Genomic DNA, 23,529 nt, shown 5'->3' on the forward strand with positions numbered 1-23,529 from the left:
ACATAAAGGGTATCTGCTGATAGAAATAAGTTGAACCGCCTATGTTGTCATATAAAGAATAGGAAGTAGCGATTTTAATTAGTGTCTTAAATATACTGAACTTTTCATGTATCTTAAGGAACTGCAATGGCAAAAGTTAATATGTTTACTTTTATATTTATTTACACACACACTAGTAAATCAACTTAAATTTATTTTCTACCAAATTTTATTGAAGGCAGTCAGAAAGTCTTGGGAACAATTAACAGCTCAGGATTTGTAAAACATACACATATTCATCTTAACTCAATTTAAGGTGATCAGCGGAAATTCCGTGACAGTTGGTATCTTTACAGCCGTCTACCCCCCGCCCCAGCTCTTTCTGACACCCGCCCTTGTATGGAAGTGCCTAGAACCTCAATGGCATATTCAACTGCCAGGGCTAGAGGATTCTACAGGAGGACTCCTTCTGTAAATTGACATCAACCATTAGCCAATTTGTAGCCATTAGACTATCACTAGCTCGTCATCTAAAAATAACTAGTTTTGAGACATGGGTACACCGATTATTTCTTTAAAAAAAAAAAAAAAAAAGGACCAAGAAGCCAAGGCTTTCTATAATTTTTTGAAAGATTATAAGCCTGCCTTTCTCCTAGTAAACAGGACCTAAGGTGGGTAAAAAGAATAAACCAATCTCTTGTCATTACAAAGAGCAACAAAACTAGAACTAAATTCAACAGATCAGTCATCAAAAACATAAACGCTACCATCTTAAAACTACAGCCCAAACAGACTTTCCTTAACTCATCCAGAAGTCCATTCCACTAAACAATGGCAACTATCAAAAAGGCCAACTACCCTAAGTATTTAGGCATTTCTGCCCCTAAGCATTTCTCCCCAGCTCTAATCAAGCTGATTACATTTTACATTGTACCGTGCATCCTGACTCCCTTCTGCGCAACACCCCTCCCACCTTTTGACTGGGATATAAGGGCTCAAGGATCTCCATTCCTACTTGTATCTGATGAAGGGAGTGGTGACTCCCAAAAGCTTATACCCTGAAAATATTGTTGGCATGGGACTCGAATCTAGACACTAAAGGAGTGCACACACTCAGAGGCACTATCTCCATCTTTCACATTTCCTAGCAAAGATCCATTCCACAGATATCCCTACCGTAAAAATCTGAACCCTGGATTTAATTATACTCCCAGATACAACACAGTCATTTAACACACATGGTAAATGCTATGGTTAATTTGCATTACATTAGCACTAAGTGCCCAAAGCACTATTCTCCAGGCCTAGTACAAACCTGTGACCCACACCAATCCCATCCCATGTGTACTATGTCATGGAAGAAAAAAAGGTCTGGTTTATGTCATTTCAGAAATAAACAGACCCTACCATGGTAATCTGCTTGCAGCCTAAGCTAGTCCCAACCTACCTGACCCCAGAAAAGCATAGCTGACAACCCCCCCCACACACACACACAAACACACCCTGCTTGGGTCCTGTTTGCACTCAAATATCCCAACAGCTCCCCGATTATGATCGCATCTATTTCACACATGGAACTTTATTCTGAAAACTGTTCAGTGTGTGGCTACTAACAGGCCCGGAGAAAGACATCCTGTCCCTTGAATAAAGGCTTAAAGGGATTGGTTCTTGCAGGCTATCCGGGCTGTGTGACCCTGGTCTTGGTATTTTCTTTCCTGACGTTTCGCCAGCAGCTGTGGCAGCAGGCATCTTCAGAGGAGGAACACTGAAGGACAGCTTAAAGGGATGCTATTTACTTACCTCCATGCCATAAAAAGCCTCAACTGCCCGTTTCTACACATTAGGCCTCTATTAAAAGGGACATTTGCCTCCAGGCCTGTTGGCAACCCTCGTTCAGTGAGGTACAGGAGGAAGGTTTGCCAGCTCCAGATGGGGAAATTGCTGGAGACTGGAGGGTGGTCCCCGGGGAGGGCAGGGAGATCAACCGGGGGGGGGGGCACCCTCCAGTGCAGCCATTTTCTCCAGGAGAGCTGATCTCTGGGGTCCGGAGATCAGTTATCATTCCGGGAGCTCTCCAGGCCCCACCTGGGGGTTGGCAACCGAAAGAAGAAGCCATGCCCCCCGCCTCTTACAGCTGGGTGAAGGCGCCTCCCTACGCGCCCGGGGAAGCACGCCTCCCATTCCGGCACTCTCAGCCCCACCGACCGGGCCCAGCCAGTGACCAGCGCCCCCCGCTTAGCCATCCTGCCTCCAGGCAGCCCAAGGCCCGGCCCGGCCCGGCCCGCTCTCCGGCGCAGCGCCGCCCCTAGCAACGGAGCGGCCGCCCGCGAGGGAACCGGGCAGAGGAAGGAACGGCAGGGCCCCGCCGCCAGGCAGCGGGGGGGGGGGAGCGGCCGAGGGCTGGGGCCTGCTTGCTCACCGGCATCCTGGCGGCCTGCAGCTCCGGCCCGAAGGGCGGACAGGGAGGGAGGGAGGGAGGCAGCCAAAAGGCGTCCACGGAACAAGACACCCGTCCGCTTGGATTCAATGGCAACAATGAAGACCGGCACCGCGCCTGCGCCGCCTGGGTGACTGCACGGGTAGCCCATCTCCCCCCCCCCCCCGCGCACGGGTGTCATGCAGAGGCCTCTCGGCCAATGGGCAAAGGAGCCCTCCAGGCCCTCCGTAGCTATTGGCCGCGAACCGTAGCCAGTCAGGGAAGGGAGCGCGGCAGAAGCGGCGGGTCGTTACAGGAGCTGGAGAAAGACGGGGGTCGGGTTCGCGGGCTGGTTGTAGAGGGACCCAAACGCCGCATGATGAAAAGCAAAAGAAGGGGAAAGGGAGAGAAAGGAAGAAACCCAGTTTTGCTATTTTTGTAGATGTACTCAAGATTTACTCTGTAGTGTAGATAATTCCCAGTGGGTCGCCGTGTTGGTCTGTCTGCAGTAGTAGAAAAGGGCCAGAGTCCAGGAGCACCTTCAAGACTCACAAAAATATTTTCTGGCAGGGTAGGAGCTTTCAGGGTATCTGAAGAAGTGAGCTGTGGCTCACGAAAGCTCATCCCCTGCCAGAAAACATTTTTGTGAGTCTTTAAGGTGCTACTGGACTCTGGCCCTTTTCTACTTCTATAGGTAAGTTTGGACGCTGTTGGAAGGCTGCGTGGGTGGCAAGAGCAACTAGAAAGCCAGAACTTTTAATGGCATCGCAGCTTTCCAGACAATGGATCAAGGAACAGTGATCTGACCGGAAACCATAACTTTTGGGGGGAAATCTCATGCTGCTTGCCTCCGTATCTTTCCCACCACTATCATGCACCAGCCTCCTCGGAATGGATTCGAAGCTGAAATACAGGAGGGCAAACGTTACAGTGAATACACATACAATCTGCATGTTTGTGTGTACATCTGTTTGTAAGAAAGAGCCAACCTGTGCTTACTTTACAAATGGAACCGCACCAGTACTTGGATAAATGTGGGCGAACCATCACATAATTCAGCTGCCCGTGCTTTGAAGGTAATGTGAGAACTATTCAGCATTTGTGTAAAGAGCAATGAAGTTATACACTGTGCACAGATTGTTTGTGCACTGTAACTTGTGAACAGGACTAAAACAAAAGTAGGGAGTGGGAGTTAAAAATGTAAATTTCGGTCTCTGCATCAAGTGGTTGGCAATGATTCTTTGTCATGAAAGAAGCCATTCATAACCTTTTCGCTCTAGTAATGCTGCCCACTTTATTAAAGTGTTTTACTTCGGAATACCTTGGAGAACAGTTTCAATTGCTGGACTTTCTGACTTCATTCACTGGTAAGAGAACCAGTATTTACACTCTGCACTACTAAGGAACCTTAGGCATCAGAGAAGAGGGGATTTAAATTAACATGGCCTTGACTAGCTAAAAGCTAACTTTGAGGGTCTGTGGGAAGGGTGTACTATACAGGGACTTCTCATTCTGCCAACATTCACAAAGGCCATTGTCTTTTGCTGCCTTCAGAAAGAGAGGGACAACGCCCTCCCTTGTGATCCTATCACTGCGTGCTTTATGTGCCCATGCAGTGTTCTACTTTACCCCATTAGGAATGGATAGCAGCCACATCAAAATTGGTGGAGGGTTGAATTGTGATTTTTGCATGGCCATCAATTGACTCAAAAACCTCATACAAGCACATTTAAAGCGACCTTTGTACATTCCAGTCCATACATACTCAAACGTAAAACTAGTATTTTTCACAGGTTTGCCACAAAAAAGAGGGGGTCTCCTACATTTGCATAGAAATCAGTTTATAATAATTTTTGTTTTGTGTCATCTTACATTTAGGGTCATCTTTCTTTTGAGTAAACATGGTGCACTTTAACAGCAAGACAAAAATGCAACATATAAAGAGAAGAGAAAATTTAAAAATATATTTTAAATCTGCCAAACCCATTGTTTGCTTTAGTAATCACATAAAAACAAAGCCTTCTCCTAGGTGCCAGCTCCATCCCGGGTTCTTACCATAGTGGCATATTCCAGAGGGGTAGTCTGTGGTAGCCAAAACAACAAAGAGCCATTGACACCTTTGATTAATACTTATTGCAGTAGACACTTCATGAACCAGCATTTGTTTCCTCAGATGCATGAAGTGTTACCCTCACGTAGTAGAAATATGTATACATGAGCACAAAAACAACCCAAGGATAAGGAGGAGGGACCCAGAAATTCAAGAAATGGGTGTGCCATTTTATTTTTACTTATTTATTTATTTTTGTGCTCTGCCTGATAATACATACCGCTTGAACTTCTGGTCCTACTGGCATCATTTTTAAATAACTGCCCTCCACCATAATTCTTGTTCTACTTCACTCACCTGATAAAGTGGGCTCTAACTTGGACAAGCTCACACCCCAAGACCCTTCATTTTCTGCCGCTCTAGTTCTTCTAAAGCCTGCAGGCGTGTTGGGAGAGTAGAAGGGAATGTGGAGAATAGAGTCTGAGACTCTAACCACTACACCACACTGGCTCTCATGGCACCTGCAGCTCTTCCGAGCACTCTTACCCAATTTGGCACCTGCCAAATGTTTCAGGAAAGTAGGCAAGCCTATTGCCTTGTGGGCTTGTGGTTGTTAAGAAGTTCCCCTGTTGAAACTGCTGCCTCCAAGAGGACTGGAAGATGGGTCAGCTGCAATCCTCCCTGAGCTGTAGGCCTCATGCCAGGGATGGAAGTAAAAGCCCATCCTCTCCAGCAATCCCTAGCCCCTTTCTCTGCAGTCTTCATGCTTTTATCTCAGCACTTGGACAGCTGCCAGGAAGAGATAAAGTGGGCAGCACAGAAGAGAGAGTAATATTACTGGCATAGCTGAACCCCCAGGAAAAAAAAACAAGGTGGCCACAGAGAGGTGGTGATGGCGGTGGTGGTTTTATCTTCTTTCTCAATAGCCAGCTGGCTCTCCTCTTGGCAACCTCGCTCTCTCATTGGAGTTGCTATGCCTCATGCTAGGGAGTAGGGGGCACAAACTTTCTTCCTGCAAAGAGAAGCTTCACAATGCTGCCGGCTGGCTCAGGGCAGGCTTTAGCAGTAGGAAGCCTGAACTCCTTTACTTTCCTTGCCACCTTCTCACTGTCTCCCTGGCATGAGACAGAGTAGCCATGGCCATCTCATTGTCACCTGAGTTGTACGTCTTGTGCCAAGGAGAAAGCAAGATGGCAGGGAGGGAAGTAAAGGGTACACAGGCCTCCACTGCTCTGAGCCAGATGGCAGTGCTGGCTTGGAGCCTCCTGACAGAACGCTCATGTCCCGCCCCAGCAGGCCTGAGTGCCATGTAGAAGAAGAGTTGGCTTTTATATGCCAACTTTATCACTTAAGGAAGGATAAAACCGGCTTACAATCACCTTACCTTCCCCTCCCCACAACAGACACCCTGTGAGGTAGGTGGAGTTGAGAGAGTGTGACTAGCCCAAGGTCACCCAGCTGGCTTCATGTGTAGGAGTGGGGAAACCAATCCAGTTCACCAGGTCAGTGTCCACCGCTCCTGTGAAGGAGTGGGGAATCAAACCCGGTTCTCCAGATCAGATTCCACTGCTCCAAACCACCACTCCTAACCACTATACCACACTGGCTCTCCCATTTACTCTCATCTCTGCCATCTTGCTTTCTTACCCACGCTCCACATATGCAAGGTTCAACAAGGGTGTGGAGAGACATGCTCAGAAATACTCTAGTGATTGAGATTTAGCAATTGATATTACATATATTAAAGGTAAAGGTCCCCTGTGCAAGCACCGGGTCATTCCTGACCCATGGGGTGATGTCATATCTCGACGTTTACTAGGCAGACTTGTATCCCATCTCTCTTCTAATAAAACAGTGTATAGAAGGTTCACAAAAGGTCTGTCAAAGGTCTGTCTGCCATGTGCTGGTACAAATATCCTACTCATATTATCCATCTTATAAAATGTCCTCAAATGCTTTCCTAAAGCATAATGGCTTAAGTGGTTTCCTGGAGGTGTATCAAGGTTAAGTTTAGGCCTAGAAAGGAAATTTCACAGTGTTGGTGCCACCATTGAAAGGCAATGCCCTGAGCCATAGTGATATTGCTTTCAGTGTAGTGGGGGATTCTGGTAGGGTTGCCACCCGCAGGAGGTTTTTGGGGCGGAGCCTGAGGAGGGCAAGGTTTGGGGAGGCGAGGGACTTCAATGCCATCGAGTTCAATTGCCATTTTCTCCAGGTGAACTGATCTCTGTCGGCTGGAGATCTGTTGTAATAGCTTGACATCTTCAGCTAGTACCTGGAGGTTGGCAAGCCTAGATTCTGGGTAAGACTTTTTCTGATTTTAAATGTGGGGGGAGTCTCTAGGGGGAAAAATCTAGGTATGACCTGTGGTTAATACATCCACATATGCATATTGCAGTTCATATTTTCTACATTTTCTCCTGGTGAACTGATCTCTATCGGCTGGAGATCTGTTGTAATAGCATGACATCTTCAGCTAGTGTCTGGAGGTTGGCAAGCCTAGATTCTGGGTAAGACTTTTTCTGATTTTAAAAGTGGGGGGAGTCTCTGGGGGGGCGGAATCCAGGTATGACCTGTGGTTGACATCCACATATGCATATAGCAGTTCACATTTTCTACAGGCATCAGCCAGAGCCGATATTGGGCAAAATCGCATGGGAGGTTTTGCCTTGGATTTGCCGCTCTCTAAATGCACGTTTTCCCCAGCCATATTCTCAAAACTCAAAAATAATCCCCCATGCAGAGTTTAGAGAATTCAGATGGGGAAAATGTGCATCTAGAGAGCGGCAAATCCAAGACAAAACCTCCCATGCGATTTTCGCCCTATAGATTACTGGTGTTTGGTTTCTAAGAATAGCCCAAAGGACCTGTTGTTTTGTTTTCATGGAAGGAGGGGGGAAGCCCTCAGTGCACTAATGATGTCCTGGGCAGAGCTCAGGGTATACTAAAGGTCCCCTAGGAGGCTGGGGTAGCCCCGGAGCAGAAACTATGTAGGTAATAATCCCCTACGCAACAAACCCTTATAATCCACTCCTTGGGAAGAATGAGTTGTGAAACCCCCAAGGGAAAGGGAAAGAGTCCAGTAGCACTTTAAAGACTCACAAAAATATTTTCTGGCAGGGTAGGCTCTTTCGTGAGCCGCAGCTCACTTCTTCAGATACGAAGTAGTAGAACAGGGCAAGAGTGCAGTAGCACCTTCAAGACTCACAAAAATATTTTCTGGCAGGGTAGGAGCTTTCTTGAGCCGCAGCTCACTTCTTCAGATACTCAGGAAGCTCCTACCCTGCCAGAAAATATTTGTGTGAGTCTTGAAGGTGCTCCTGGACTCTGGCCCTTTTCTACTACTGCAGACAGACTAACGCGGCGACCCGCTGGGAATGATCCCCAAGGGAAAGCAGCGGATGGCGAAGAGCGGAGAAAAGCAGGTTCATGAACAGCGTCACGTAGCAGACATCTGGGCCCTGGCCGGGATCAGGCACCCCCCAAGACTCAACAGGGGAGGGCGATGCGAGCAACCCCCGCGCGCAAAGGCGGAGCTGGGTGCCGTCTGAACCCGCCCTTTCAAAGACCGTCCCTGCCGCGGCCGGCTCTCCCAGGGCGCTCGCAGGCAGCCAGAGAGGCCGATCGGGGCCCGGCCGGGTGTGCGGGATCGCCCCGGGGGCCTGGCAGGAAGCGGGGATCGCGCTTCTCTCGAGCAGGGGCCGGGCGCTTGGCCGAAGACCATGACGGGCGGAGGCGCCCCCTCCTCCTCCTCCTCCTCCTCGGGCGAAGCGCCGGCCGCGAAAGCGGCGCCGCGCAGCAGGGGAGCCGCAACGGAGGCGTGAAAGGGGGAGCCCCTCCTTGGCCGCCGGGGTTTTCGGATGCCCTGCCCGCGTCCCCCGGGGAGGTAAGCTCCGATCCGGGAAGAGGGAAGGGAAGGGTTAATCGCCGGGGAGGCGCCAGGGCACCCCAATAACCCCCTGGGGGGGGGGGGCGCTTTTGGAGACGCGTCCGTTTGCTGCGGATTTGTTTCTCCCACGATAATTATTCATGGGAGGTTTTGCCTTGGATTTGTCACTCTCTAGATGCCCATTTTCCCCATCTGAATTCTCAAAACTCTGCATGGCGGCTTATTGTTGAGTTTTGAGAATATGGATGGGGGGGAAAGTGCATCTAAAGAGTGGCAAATCCAAGGCAAAACCTTCCATGAATAAATGGCCCTACTTTCTAGTAGAAAAGGGCCAGAGTGCAGGAGCACCTTCAAGACTCACAAAAATATTTTCTGGCAGGGTAGGAGCTTTCGGGAGCCGCAGGCTCTGCCAGAAAATATTTTGGTGAGTCTTGAAGGTGCTCCTGCACTCTTGCCCTTTTCTAGTACTGCAGAGGTGAATAACACGGCGACCCACTGGGAATGATCCTACTTTCTAGGCACTCTGCTCAGGAATGTTCTCCCCAGAGGTTGTTCCTTTTCAAAGTGCCAACCCAGTCATGTGATCGGCGTCACGTGCCCAGTTTCCTGTTGTTTGTCTTGCATGGAAACGGAAAGGGGTCTGTGGCTTGGCTGGCTCTGCTGGGGCTGCTGCCTTTCCCGGCTTCCCCCCACACACACACACACGCCCTCTCCCTTTTTGTGTGAAACCGCTTTTGAGGATCACTCCAAGCTCGCTTCACCCGTTATTCCCCCTCCTTAGAAAGAGGCTGAGCTCCGTTTCAGTTTCTGTTCCCAAAGGTAGTAAGATGAGGAATAAAATAAAAGTCATTAGTTCTTGTGGGTTATCCGGGCTGTGTGACCGTGGTCTTGGTGTTTTCTTTCCTGACGTTTCGCCAGCAGCTGTGGCAGGCATCTTCAGAGGAGCGACACTGAAGGACAGTGCCTCTCAGGGTCAAGTGTGTAGGAAGAGCAATATATAGTCAGAAAGGGGTTGGGTTTGAGCTGAGTCATTGTCCTGCAAAAAATTCCGCTCAAACCCAACTCCCTTCTGACTATATATTGCTCTTCCTACACACTTGACACTGAGAGACGCTGTCCTTCAGTGTTGCTCCTCTGAAGATGCCGGCCACAGCTGCGGGCGAAACCGTCAGGAAAGAAAATACCAAGACCACGGTCACACAGCCCGGATAACCTGCAAGAACCAACAAACTCTGACCGTGAAAGCCTTCGACAATAAAATAAAAGTTGCGTGGCACCTTGAAGATCAGCAGGAGATGGTCAGCCTATCATTCTGCAGGTCTTTTGGACTCCAGTGGGGTCCAAACTGAGACAGTCTTTAGGCAAACTTATTTTTAGTGAAAAGTTTGTGGACAGTTATATTGGCAGAGGTGAATATCTTGGATGCCTCTGATTCTGTTACTAGGGTAGTGACTCTGTGAACCCATTCACACATTCTGTGGTTCTCTGTGGATGTCAGTGTTCGACCAGCATTTGGTACACTGACTATGTCAAGTGGGAAGGGGAAACTCATGCCTTCGGCTTGTAGTCCCACCGGCTACCATATCCAATACTTCGCTTCCTTTAGCGTTTTGCACTTAACGTTATAAACTGAAGGATATTCAGTGACACATGGCCCCTGCCTAGACAGGGTTGGGCTGGGCCTTTGCAGACCTTTCAGATAACTAGGGAGCTATGCTGTGGAAATTATCCATGGGTGTGCTTTGGAGAAATTGATTTGAGAAGTCTCGCAAAAGATCCAGTCATGCATACTTTCCACTGGATTATTTAAAGGTTTTATGCATAAGCAGAAATGTAAGCAGCGTTCTTGGGTTCTTACTTTAGTGGTTAAAAAGAACTGCTACTCTGTTTTACAGACATCTCTTAAAACCTGATGTAAAACTATCTAACATTGCATGCATTTTTGATATCTTCCACATGTTAGCATCCAGATTAGAAGTGCACGTTTATGGAGGGAGCTCTAGTATCTGCTGGCTCTAGACACTGACGAAACAGTTCACCCAAACATTGATTGCTGCTGGCAGAATCAGGGCACAAGTTAACACACTGATGATTTCAGCAGAATAAATGAATACACATAATTAACTTTCAGTGTAAAACCAATAGGATGTAATTATATTAACTTTGGATGGACTATATATGTGATACATGGCATTGTGCGTAACGTCATAACTGGCTGCACGTTTGTTTTCATCAGTCGGAAGAGTTGCAGAGCTGTAGTTTTGATGGCAATCCTGACCTCTGTGATGCAACACGATTCATGCTTTGTGATGGACACAGCATTAGAAATCTTGATTATGTACAGCAACACTGTAGGACGGGAGAGGAAAAACCCAACAGTAGCAAAATGTCCAGATGGTTGAATATCCTATCAAAGTTTTCCAGTTCTCAGACATTCAGGGCAGTGGCTACATCAGGAGCTCCCACACTGCAGTGCTGTCCCATTGCGATTTGAAGAGACAAAGAAGCATTGCCCCTCCCAACACACATGGGATGTTTCCTCATGCATCCCCTCCCACGCTGGAGGGCTTGGTGCAGTCATATTAACAAAAACAAAGTGTTTATAGTTTTTGGAATCCCCCAACCTACCCTTTTCTTGTGTGCTGGTTTTCTGTTGACAAGGAGTTTTTAACACAGTGGTGCATTCTGTAATGTGTTCTTTACCTATAGTCTGGAAGTAGGGTTGCCAACTCCCTGTTGGGAAATTCCTGGAGATTTGGGGGGTGGAGCCTAGGGAAAGCATGTTTCATAGGGGAGGGTTCTCAGCAGGATATAATGCTGCAGAGTCCGTTTCCTTCAGGGAAACTGATCTCTGTTGTCCGGAGATCAGTTGTAATTCTGGGAGATTTCCAGGTGCTGCCGGGAGGTTGGCAACGCTATCTGGAAGCTATGTGGGCCATTCTACGGCCTTAGGTCTCTGTCATCTCTTTGCCTGGCCTGAGTGACCTGATTTATGCATGCAAAAGGATGAGGGTGTAATATGATGAAGGGGTAGAATGGCCTGTGCCATGTCAGACTATCATGCTTGAAATGTGTTTTAACTCCCTGCAAATAGAAAATCTGTATGCAAACCAAGAGAAGCGGGTACAAGCTTTCTCCCTACTGGCTAATTTTCTTTGGGCATGGATTTTTTTTAATGAAAGTGCATTCAAAACTGCAACCCACCGCCTGCAGTCTGCCCTGGTGTGGTCCATTATATCACTTTAACATTCGACCTTCTCCTTCCCCTGCTTGCATGAACCAGGCCTAACAGTGCAGGCCTCAGAGGAAAGCTGCTGAATACAAACAGCTTGGAGATAGCTGCCCTGCAGCACAGAGCCCCTTCAATGTGGTAGCTTTAAAATATGCACCATCCCTCACCCAGAATAGACAAAAGGGTTAAAGAGAAGACTGAAAACAGAGTGCTACTGGGTGTGCCAATTTCAACAGCCAGAGAGAGGGGGCAAGAAATGTGTCCTGAATGTAAAGCACTCAGTCATGAGGGATTAAAACCAGCCAGGGTTTCTGGTCAGCGCAGCACAACTCGGGGAAATAGGGAGCTGCTGAGATAAGATTTGCCCCCAATTCCAATAGTTTGGTGTTCTCCGCTGTCCAGTAAGGTACGTGCAAAATGGCATCGGCCCCTTAAGCTCACATACTTACATTGTGCCTCTGTGAGATGACATGTGTCCATCAAATATTGTCTGGAAACAGACTCTTCACAAGCTAGACTGGTTTGGAGGGAAAATAATTCTTTTTGGTTGCAGGTAGTGGTTCCTGCCGAGGAAACAGGCCTGCTCAGTAGCTGCTATGAAGTGCACAGGGTCTTCAGAGAGTGAAAAATGTGCCTTTGTATTGGACCAAGCTCTAGCCAGGGAGGCAAAGATTTGGAAGGTGCCAATCTTCCAAGATTTCAGACTAAAGGTATTCTCTTTCAAGCCTCTTATGAAAGGAGTATATGAGAATGACCCCCTGCCAGGCTTGTGGACTTGAATTTGTTTGTTTGTTTTTATCTGGAGACTATAATCTGGTTGGCTGCAGTAATGGATATCAGTCCCATACCATGCACCCACAAACTCTTTACATGCCATTTGCGCGCGCACACACACACACATATACTTACTGCGTATATATCATCATCATCATCTGAGGATACTTAAATTGGAGCTGTGCATGGGCAAGACAGATTTTCTACAAACCTGAAAAGGGTCCCAGGTTTGCAGGAAAATGTGGAATCTTTTTTTAAAAGTACATTGGGGGGTTAAAAAACCCCAAAATGATAAAAGCTGCGCCTGTAGCTTTAAGCAATGGATTCCCTGAGTGGGGAGGGCCCTTTCCAGGCCTATTTTGGCCTTTGAGGGAAGACTCACTGAGGTCAGGCCTGGCTAGGATTGCCAGGTTCAGGTTGGGAAATTTGTGGAGATTTTGTGGTGGAATCTCAGAAGGGCAAGGTTTGGGGAGGGGTGAGGCCTCAGCTAAATATAATGCCATAGAGTCCACCCTCCAAAGCAGCAATTTTCTCCAGGGGGCAGATCTCTGGAGTTCAGTTGTAATTCTGGAAGATCTTCGGGTCCCACCTGGAGTTTGGCAACACCAGGTCTGGAAGCAACCTCTAGGTGACTTGATACCACCCGACATGCATGACTTAACTAGGCGGGGCTGCTTTCAAATGTTCAACAGCAGCCACCCTATGAAAGACAGTGTAGTGTAGCAATTTCAAGTAGGGTCTGGGAGACCTAGGTTCAAATCCTCATCTTGCTCTGGAAGTTCACTGGGGGATTTTGGACCAGTAACGTTCTTTCAGCCTAATCTATCTCACAGGGTTATTGTGAAAATAAAAAGGAGGAAAGGAGAATAATATAAGCTGCTTTGGTCCCTGCTGTGGAGAAAGGCAGCTTATAAATGAAGTAAGCAAATAATAAATGTAGCTGAAGATGGGAGGCAGGTAAAAGACAGGTTGTTGAATAGCTGAGGAGAGAATGAGGCGGGGAAAGGGGATAGGATATGGGGGTTGCCAGGAGGAGGGAAAGGGGAAATAATGTGGGGAGGGATATACGGGGAAAGTGATATCGCCCCTCACAATTGTCAACCCAATCAAAATCCATCCTGCGGGGGGGGGGGGGAATCAAAGATGCCTTTTTTTAATGTGTGCCTTGAATGCTACATTCTGACACTACAGAGTTGCTTATAAAGATGATCTTTCTGTTCTGCCTTATTTTAATTTGATCCTCTCACTTTAGGGCACAGACATCCCACCGATTTATTATGAGAAAGCCGTTTTGTGGATTGGAGAATTAAGCTCGCTGTTTCAGTTTTGCTCCGGAACGTTCGCCTTGGCTACCAGCATTCTTAACCGGTTATTGGCATCGGTGAAGGTAAAGAGCTTTGGCCTCTCCTCGGCTGGTTTAACTAGCAATGAAAAGTCTCCTCGGTATCTGTTCTCATGGAGTATAAAACAGACATTCTGTTGAAGAGTCCAGATCTGAAATAAAAATATCATAGGGCAGGGGTCAGTAGTAGACTGTCAGCTTTGTGTGCAGAAGGTTGAAGGTCCCAGCTTCAATCAGGCAGTAAGTGATGTGAAAGACCTCTTCCTGAGACCCTGGAGAGCAGCTGTTCATCAATACTGACCTTGATAGACCCAAGGTTCTGACTCCTTTATACGGTAGCTTCATGTACCATGAACTGACACCAGTTGCACTCCCTTTGAGACCAACAGCACAGCATCTCCATTGACTTGTGTAAGGAGGTTTGCTGATCTCCGTGCTTCAATTTTAGATGGAAATAAGAGGGAAATATTGCTTGCAGCGTCTACGAGAACAGCACTGATCCCATCCCCTCGCTGAATCTCATGATACATAAAGCAGTGATTGTTAAACATTTTCCCCACGCACTTTTATCTTGGCTGTATTACCTTTACAAACACTCACAGTGACTGTGTACCCTTCAAGAGCATTTCTACCGAGATTGCTTATATGATTTCTACTACATGCTGCGCTATAATCAGGCAACTTAGAAGTTTGAGCTATAGATTGTAATAATTATTTTCCCCACTTGGGCATCATCTTCCTGTCTCTTTCTCTCCACCCCACCCCACCCCCAGGCACAGTTAAAATACCTCCAATGCATTGCGATCGCTTGCCTGGTTCTTGCAGCAAAAATCAATGAAGAAGATGAGGTATGTATGTTTGGCTTTCAATGTATTGACCCAAAGCGGGGGGATCCCACCCTTACAGATGTACTTCTCAAGTCACTGTGTTAGTCAACATAGGTTTTACACATGTTTTAGGCGGGTGGCATTACACTAAAAAAATTGGCTCTTGGGTGGCAAAAGAACTCTTAGAATGAAGAAGAAGAGTTGGTTTTTATATGCTGACTTTCTCTACCACTTAAGGGAGACTCAAACCGGCTTACAATCACCTTCCCTTCCCTTCCCCACAACAGACACTCTGTGAGGTAGGTGGGGCTGAGAGAACTGTGACTAGCCCAAGGTCACCCAGCTGGCTTCGTGTGTAGGAGTGGGGAAACAAATCCAGTTCACCAGATTAGCCTCCGCTGCTCATGTGGAGGAGTGGGGAATCAAACCCGGTTCTCCAGATGAGAGTCCACTGTTCTCTAAACCACCGCTCTTAACTCACCGAGAGCCAGCGTAGTGTAGTGGTTATGTGCAGTCTTGCTTTAGTCTGCCTGTGCCATCCCGTCAAGCTCTCCTTTTCTTAGCTGGTTGTCTGATTTCCAGTGTTGTATTTATTAATGATGGCGGCTGCTGTTGCAGTAGTACTGACTCAGGCTACAATGCCGGCATCGTCTTCCGGGTCAGCAGAGTGTGCTAGCACAATGCCGCCATCTGCACAGTTGCATTATTGCAACAGACTTGTGTTTAATCCAGAATGTGACTTGTTTTTTCCTGAGCAGCAGAACGCAGAATAATCTTGAAACAGTGACCTCATATTTTTTTCAGTTCTGTTATTGTGATGAAAAATATAATAACTACTTGCCTTTCTTTTGGGGCGCTTTCACACATCCTGAGTAATGTCCTTTCAATCCACGTTCAATGCATTTTAACAATCATTTGCAAGTGGGTTTTGCTTTTTCACACAGTAAAATCCGGCTGCAAAGTACATTGAATGTGCATTGAAAGTGATTTATCCGGCATGTGTGACAGCGCCCAAAGTGTTCTCTAAATGGGAGGGGGCTTGTTAATGGCCCAGAAATCCAGGTCCGATTGTATACCATCTCAATGTGAAAGCAAGGATATGGCTGAGCAACAGGTCTACCATGTAAAGGTTTGAAGCAGATTTCATCAGAATTATGTTTTAGGTTTCTGCCTACAACCTGCAGGCTTTTGTCGTAGTTTCAGAACTCAAAATGAGACTGTTGAGTCCAAGGATGCCTTCATGCTTTCCCTCAGTAGGAACATAAAGGAATTCATTACACAGAGAGAGAGAAATCAGTTGCGGTCTCCCAGAATCTTGCACTATAATGAATAGTGTGAGGCTCACTCACACTGACCCAGTAGTATTACACACACAACACAGAGAATTTTGTAGGAATTGGGTTCCTTTTATTATTTTTCCTTTTGTTTTTAAAACAGATAATACCATCAGTAAAGAAGCTTGCGGTGCAGAGTGGTTGCAAATGTTCTCCAGCTGAGATTTTGAGGATGGAAAGAACTGTACTTGATAAACTTCACTGGGATCTTTACACAGCAACATCAATGGATTTTTTAAACATCGTAAGCACAAAACATTCCCCCCCCAAGATTAAATGAGATTTAATTTTGTACCAAATAAGACCAGAAAACAGCAGTGGTGCATGGTGTACACTCCCCTCTGGTTAGCCTCGCAGGTAGGGTTGCCCAACTTCCACGTGGGGGCTGGAAATCTCCTGGAGAAAATGGCTGCTTTGGAAGATGGGCTGCCCAGAATTATACCCTAGCAAGCCCCCTCCCCTCCCTAAACCCCACTCTCCCAGGCTCCACCCTCAAATCTCCAGGTATTTCTGAACCTGGAGTTGGCAACCATACTTGCAGGCATCACATTTTTGGATATCTGCAAGCCTTGTGAAGAATATTACTGTGAAGATATTGAACTTCCTTTTGAACACCCCCACTTTTCCAAATCCTGAAGCCTGGTTTACAGATGATATAGACTCCCATTTTGAAAGGACAACTAAAGATTGACTTTGAAAAAGATTCTCATACCATATCACTATAGACCATTTTTTCTCTTTAAATACACACTGAAAAAATATTTCTTAACTATCTGCACTCTGTAATACTGTACATAAAAAGCTTTCAGAGTTTTTGCTACATTTCACAAATAGATTATCTCAGATCGCCTTTCTTTTTCTTCTCCCTGCACAAAAAACACTCGACCCTCATTAGGTAAATTAGATCATTCTGATCTGGCACTTAAGTCACATCTTATTTGCTGAACGTTTATAGAAAGAACGAAAGCTTCCCTTGAAGAAGTTACTGTGTGCTATAGTAAGGCAAAAATCATGTGCTATGACAATGTCCCAGCTCTTCTCTTTATGGCAAATGGTGGATATTTGTTCCATCCTGGCATGAGGATTGTTTTGAGCAAATGTCCTGCCAAAACCAGGATGAAGCGATTGTTACATCAGCTTCAAGCATCATCAGTTATTTCTTTTTTTTTCTCCGTTACCTCTATTTGCTGGCTTGAACATCACTATCTTTAATCATACAAATGGGACGTCAAACTCTGAATTGACAATTGCGACAATGCAATGAATTCAGAATTAAGTTACATTCAGTATAAGCTTAAGCGTTTCAATATTTGGCAACTACGACACAAAAAACGGTTAACAGTAGAACAAAATAATAATCATCAACGTCAGTGAGGTTTCCTGCCATGAATAAGAGTTAGTTTGCACTTCTGGTCAATGACATATGAAAACGTACAAAGTTCACTGTTGACCTCTGCTCTTTTTTAAATATCTGTGAACATGTGTGTATTTATATATATATAGGTGTTAATCTGTATATATTTATTAATGTTTCTCTTCTCTCCAGTTCCATGCCATGGTGATGTCCAAGTGGGCCCATCTACTACATGGGCTGCCTCAGAGGAATCCTTCCCGCCATGCTGCATTCTTGACCAAACAGCTGCAGCACTGTATGGCGTGCCACCAACTGCTGCAGTTTAAAGGCTCCACATTGGCTTTGGCGATCATCACCTTAGAGTTGGAGAGGCTGACTCCTGACTGGTTTCCTGTGATAACTGATCTGCTAAAAAAAGCACAGGTAGGAGTCAGCATGGCCTCCGCGGCACAAATCTGAGACCAGTACAAAGATTTATTAATTTTTCTAAAAAAAGAAAAACCTCATGAATACTTATAAACCAACGTTGCACGTTTTTAATGTACTTCTCAGGAGTGCTTGTATGTCTTTGTTAGAATGCATTTTTTCCCCTTCGCTGGATGCAAAATTCTGTTAGTTTTAATGGAAGTTAATGCCTTGATGGAGGAGCGTCATTCAAAGACTACCGCTGGGTTATGTCATGTCATGAAACCATACCTGAGTTAGGTCACACTCTCAAGATAGTCCAGCGTGTACTTTTTTCCCCCTAAATTGGAACTCACCACTATTCGGGCTGTTGAGAACTTGTTAAACCACAGCCTTTAGAATGTCACACCATTTTACTGTCAGTCTCACCTGGTGTCTCTCATTGTGTGGCTACCTCCAGTCCACCAAGCCAAGCACTAAATGAAGACATAGGGAAGTCAAGGATCATTAGATACAGTACTCTGTCAATGCATACGTAAAGTGGGGTGGTCAGCTGCGCCAACTATTCTGAAAGTCGGCACAGAAGCACCATGTAGATATGGGTGAGAGAGATTAAGGTAACACAGAACTGTAATAACAGCTTTCCTTACTTTACCTGTGCTATAATACCAACTTCTGTGGTTGCTGTGACTTTTTCTTCTCCTGTTACAGGAGCACTTAAAGGGTCTTTCTGTGTAAGGGAAGAACTCAGCAACTTGACAGGAGTTATTATGTAACTCCTGTAACAGCTCACATAACACTGGGCCCTGCATTAAATATCATTCATGGGCATAACAGAATGTGCAGAGATTCCCCATGTAATAAGTATGCAATAAAGTAGTGGCAACATTATGCATATTGCTGGAGTAGACTTTGACTTAATTGGTTTCATATGGCTGTATACCCACAGCAATTAAAAGGCTATGCCTTCATATGTTTGTATATCAATTAAAGAACACTGATGGTAGCAAATACTTCCAGACGTTAGAGGAAAATGGCTCTGTACTCTGTTACATTGCAGATCGACAGCACGCAATTCATCCACTGTAAAGAGCTGGTTGACCAGCATCTCTTGTCTTTCCATCCGTGCAATGCCGTCTATATTTTCAACCCTGCAAGCCAAAGCATTCAGACCCGCCTGGACCAAAGGCCACCCTGCTGTTATTCCACAGTGAAGAAAGCAAGGCAAGTTAACCTACAAGCCAGAGGGATCTGGGCAGTCCCAGCGGTTTTCACTCCTCTCCAAGCCAGCAGTTATGAAGATGACATGGAGACAGATGAGTTCTATGATGGATTCAAGTACTTGTACAATGAAGATGGGACCCCAGAAGCTGGGCAAAGCAGCAATGATCACCTAAGACAAGAAGAAAGTAGCAGTTTCTGTCCCCCATTAGAGCCGGCCCCTGCGATTGACTAATGGGGGGTTGCTATATAGTACCAAGGGACCAGCCAGTACCCAACGCTATTTCTAGTATATCAAAGGATATTAAGCTGTAAATAGAAAGCACTGCCCATTTTGGACTCCCACCTTTTTAATTGCTTCTTACAAAACTATACCCTTGGGGGGGGGATGCATTGATGTAGTCAGAATATAAAACTCACACAATAATCTATGCAACGAGCAGTTGAAAGATAAAATCTCAGGGATCAACAATCAGCAGCTTGGACTATATATTCTGAACTTAGAAATACGAATGGGGCCTAACTAAATAGGGTGAGGGAGAGTTTTCTAAATTTTCTCCCTTCAAAGTGCACAACTTCAGACTTTGCCTTTATTTGGATTCTAGCTCTGCTCTCCTGCAGAAGCCAAGTTATGTGTCACTCTTTATCAGTAAGCTGTGGATGAGTTTGAAAAATTAATTGTAAAGAAAGTGTTGGGCTCGTAACACAGGACAAGGTTCCCATAGGTATGCTTCATGGGAATCCTAGGGCTGATATTTAAGGCCCAGTTTGTATATCAGTCAGGAAACGATCAAATGAACGATCGCTTGGATAAAGTGAACGAAGCAGGCATTAGAGCTGGTAAAAATTGTGCCATAAAAAGAGTCGAGCTTTTGTGAACAATGTTACATTTTTGCTGGCTGGTGACTCAAACGTTGAGGACAGTGGGAATGTTCAGCAACTTCAGGATGGAATCTACAGCCTTTGGAACTGTCCCTAAAGTATTAGCACTTTTTCTTCACACATCATCTCCGGGGTGTTCTCCACAATGAGCTACATAAAACTGGAACGGTCAGTTCAACCATTTCTGTCACTCTTTGAAAGAAGGACTAAGGACTGTCTAGAGGAAAAGTCAATCAAATGTTACTTCAAAAAACACAATTCCAGCAGTTTAAAACGATTTATATACTAATTGAGAACTGCAATCATAGGCTTTCAAGCTCACAAAAACTGAAAAGGCATTTTTTCATATTATTCACCAAAAACAATTTACATCACCCTTAAGTGTGTGGCAGGTAGTTTTGTTTTCCTACTCATTCTGACAATTCAGACAAAAATGAGTTTATGATGCTATAACTGCTATATCAGCCCGGACTCTACCATCATTCCACCTCAAGGTTGTTTGCGAACCCAGGCAGGCCATTGCTTTCCACTTAATGGTAGAAGAAGAAGAGTTGTTTTTTATATGCCAATTTTCTCGATCTTTAAGGAGAATCAAACCAGCTTACAGTTGCATTCCATCCCCTGCCCCACAAGACACACTCTGTGAGGTAGGTGGAGCTGAGAGAGTTTTGGAGAGAACTATGATTAGCCCAAGGTCACCCCGCTGGCTTCGTGTGGAGGCGTGGGGAAACAAATCCAGTACACCAGGTTAGCCTCTGCCGCTCATGTGGAGGAGTGGGGAATCAAACCCTGTTCTCCAGCTTAGAGTCCACTGCTATTAACCACTACACCACACTGGTATGGCCAACCTTGTTTAGCATCTTAAGTTAACAATGCAATGTATATAGAAAACCATATTTTTTTAAAAAAATGTGCAAAATGGTGCTAAATATATCATGGTGAACATATCCAAAGAGTGCATGGTACCCACAGAGAACTTATGTGTTTATACATTACTGTAAATTCCCAAAGGCAAAGTTTGCTGTGAGGTTCAAAAACGTATTTGCCCTACTCAGCTAAACACTTGCTAGGACCCAGCGCACAGTATTCTGAAGCACTTTTTCTGTGCCTGCCGATTATATGAATAGACCGAGACACACCGATGGCCATGTTGGGAAACAGCTGACATACTAAATAAGCTACAATGCCAGCAATTTAAAATCACCACATATTAGACTACAGAATCTTTTTGTAATGCTTTCCACATGTCTAACAGCACTATCCTGGTGGGAGGGGGGTAGATCCGCGGCAGCCAGGAGCAGCACAGCCACGCCGCCTCCCCAGAGGCTTCCCAGCTATTGAAAACAAATTTAAACCCTCTGAAAGATAAAAAAGGGGAAATGCCCTCATTGATTACAGTGAGGCTGCGCCACCTAAAATGGTGGTGTACCAACGACGCAGCGTGACGGGGCATTCCCGGGGCAAAAAGGATTAGGAAGCTGCATGATGGTAGTTTTGCCCCAGGAACACATCCCAGGACACCAGCGCAGGAGGCAGCACAGGCACCCAAGCCCCATGCTGCTGCGTCATGTCCCGGCGTGCACATGGATGCCACCCGTGACAGTGTAAGTGCTCCTTACCCCTAGTTAAATGGGCACTTACGCCAGCGTGGGGTCATGCCAGCTCCTAAGGAGCTTTGCCCCCCCCCTCCGCCCCCAGGTTTGCAGCCTAAAAGTCTAATTTTTAAGAGAACACAGGGAACAATATTGGCTGTTGATGTAGCAAAAGGAAGCTTTTCGTTTATAGGATCAAAAGCATCAACAATTTCTTGTCAAAATGTGAGTTGGCTGTACTTTTTATACAGGTGAGGGTTTTTTTCTTTACTAAAGGGGGGTATTTTGTTATGTTTTTCTAATTATTGTTAAATAAAAATTGCATTGAAATGTTTCTGACTTTCTTCTTTAAAGGTATGCCTTAAGGCAATCACCACACGTTTGGGACAGAGAAAAAGCATTTCTCTCAACAGGCTGATTTATCAAATTCACACTGGCTTAAACCGCTTTTAGAAGTGGGTTATACAAACCTATGGAGCACAGGTCTGTCACTGGTCCATTTGCCATATTTGTGAAAAGGATGTAACATTTTCAGAGGTAATGTGCTATGGCCTAATCGTTTCTAGAAAGGGATGGAATAGTGAAGAGCTCCACGGGGATCTTTTCGAATCGGACAAGTGGGTTCAAAGTAAGTGTGATTCACACTGGAGCAAAAACTCCAAACTTCACCACCAGTGTGGTATAGTTACGGTTTGTGTGTCAGGCTCGGTGACCCAGGTTCTATCCCACTCTGCCATGGAAGCTTGCTGGGTGACCTTGGGCCAGACACACACACTCTGCCTAACTTACCTCACAGTGTTGTTGTGAGGGTAATATGGAGGAGAGAATAATGTAAGCCACTCTGGCTCCCCACTGGGGAAAAAGGCAGGGTATAAAAGAAGCAAATACACTTTCAGTATTTCTTGATGGGGTCTGAACTGATGGTGACTGGGAAGGAGTTGTAGTTGACAGCTTGATGAAAATGTCGACTCGGTAAACTCTGTGAAAAGGGTAAACTCTGATGGGAGTTGTTAGGAAAACAGAACCGCCAATATTGTAATGCCCCTGTGGTGTAGCCCCATTTGGAATATTGCATACAGTTCTAGTCACCCTGTCTCAAAAATAAAAATAAAAATCGCAGAACTGGAACAAGTGCAAAAGGGGCCATCCAAGATCAGAGGGTGGAGCACATTTCCTGTAAGGAAAGGCTAGAGACTGGGGTTTTCCAGTTTAGAGAAAAGACAAGTAAAAAGGGACATGGTATGGAAAAAGCGGAGAGAAAGGACTTTTTCCTCCTCCCATAAAAGTGGAACTCAGGGCACCCAATGAAATTGATGGTAAATAGATTTAGTTGTGAAATTCACAGTCATAATGATGGCCACTAACAAAGGCAGCTTTACAATAGGATTAGATAGAGTCATGGCGGACAGGGCCATCCATAGCTACCAGCCCTGGTGCCTAAAGAGAGCCTCCACATTCAGAGGCAGCAAACATCAGAATACCAGTGTTGAGAGGCCGCATGCGGGGGAAAGGCTTGGCCACAGGGCCATGTTTGTTGATTCCGTAGAGAGGCTGGTTGGCTGTGTGAGCTCTCAGGCTGAACCAGATGGACCACTGGTCTGATGCAACAAGGTACCTCTTGAGTTCTTTTGGGGGCAACAGCAGGGGAGGGGGTACTCCTTTCACATCCTGCTTGTGGACTTCACAGAAGCATCTGGTTGGCCTCTTTAGAAAATGAGTTTCTGGAATAGGTGGACTTTCGGTTTTATCAAAAAGCATTGTTACGCTCTTGCTGATTTGGCAAACCTCCAGCCAGTTACTGGCCGGCATCCTTGGCACTCCATTAAGCAAAGGCTAAAGCATCCCTCCAGCTTCAGGAGACTTTCTTCGCTTGGAGGGGGAGGAGACAAGTTGGAAGAAGGATCCTTAGAACAGAGTAAATCCCCCTAGTCTAGAACACTGGAGATCCCAAAGTCTCCCCGTATTTTGTCCTGCTAATAATTGTTTTTATTTACAGTTTACTAGTCTGCAAAAAGAACCCTAATTACAAAAAGTGCTTAAACCCTTATAACCATCCCTACAGAGAGAAGCTCCCCTTCCATTGCAAGTTTCGTTCCTACATCAACACTTTCTCCCCTCCAGATTTCAATGAGAAGCTAAAGTGAACAAATTGAATGCGGACAATTACTCTGCTACTTAAATGTGTCTATTTCTGGTTTTCATTCTCTCAGATGTTATTTCTGAAGTTTAAAA

At 45.8% G+C, this 23,529-nt stretch overlaps 2 protein-coding genes across 4 annotated transcripts in view; one reads left to right on the forward strand and one right to left on the reverse strand.

Annotated features, from left to right (window-relative positions):
- Positions 1-23,529, reverse strand: part of SEPTIN8 (septin 8) — a 167,887-nt gene that overhangs the window by 102,795 nt on the left and 41,563 nt on the right. Inside the window, exon 9 of one of the 3 annotated variants that reach the window (XM_056857168.1) lies at positions 17,332-17,605. The exons of 1 other annotated variant lie outside the window; for it this stretch is intronic. In XM_056857168.1, the coding sequence (XP_056713146.1) occupies positions 17,440-17,605 (166 nt within the window). In that variant the 3' untranslated portion in view covers positions 17,332-17,439. Of the gene's footprint in view, positions 1-17,331; positions 17,606-23,529 lie in introns of those variants that run through there. One more of the 3 variants, XM_056857138.1, reaches the window with a different exon arrangement.
- Positions 7,951-16,123, forward strand: CCNI2 (cyclin I family member 2). The gene is made up of 5 exons (XM_056865884.1): positions 7,951-8,331; positions 12,124-12,276; positions 13,593-13,727; positions 14,456-14,530; positions 15,947-16,123. Exons 1-5 carry the CDS (start codon positions 7,951-7,953, stop codon positions 16,121-16,123), a joined length of 921 nt encoding a protein of 306 aa, XP_056721862.1.

The sequence above is a fragment of the Euleptes europaea genome, chromosome 1, assembly GCF_029931775.1.
Source record: "Euleptes europaea isolate rEulEur1 chromosome 1, rEulEur1.hap1, whole genome shotgun sequence".
Lineage (NCBI taxonomy): Eukaryota > Metazoa > Chordata > Lepidosauria > Squamata > Sphaerodactylidae > Euleptes > Euleptes europaea.

Bases quoted from the DNA above. Each gene is read 5' to 3' on its own strand.
- CCNI2 (XM_056865884.1), top strand. From the start codon at position 7,951: ATGCGAGCAACCCCCGCGCGCAAAGGCGGAGCTGGGTGCCGTCTGAAC. The intron at 8,332-12,123 runs GTAAGCTCCGAT...GGTTGCAGGTAG, and splicing joins TGCCCGCGTCCCCCGGGGAG to TGGTTCCTGCCGAGGAAACA. The intron at 13,728-14,455 runs GTAAAGAGCTTT...CCCCACCCCCAG, and splicing joins GGTTATTGGCATCGGTGAAG to GCACAGTTAAAATACCTCCA.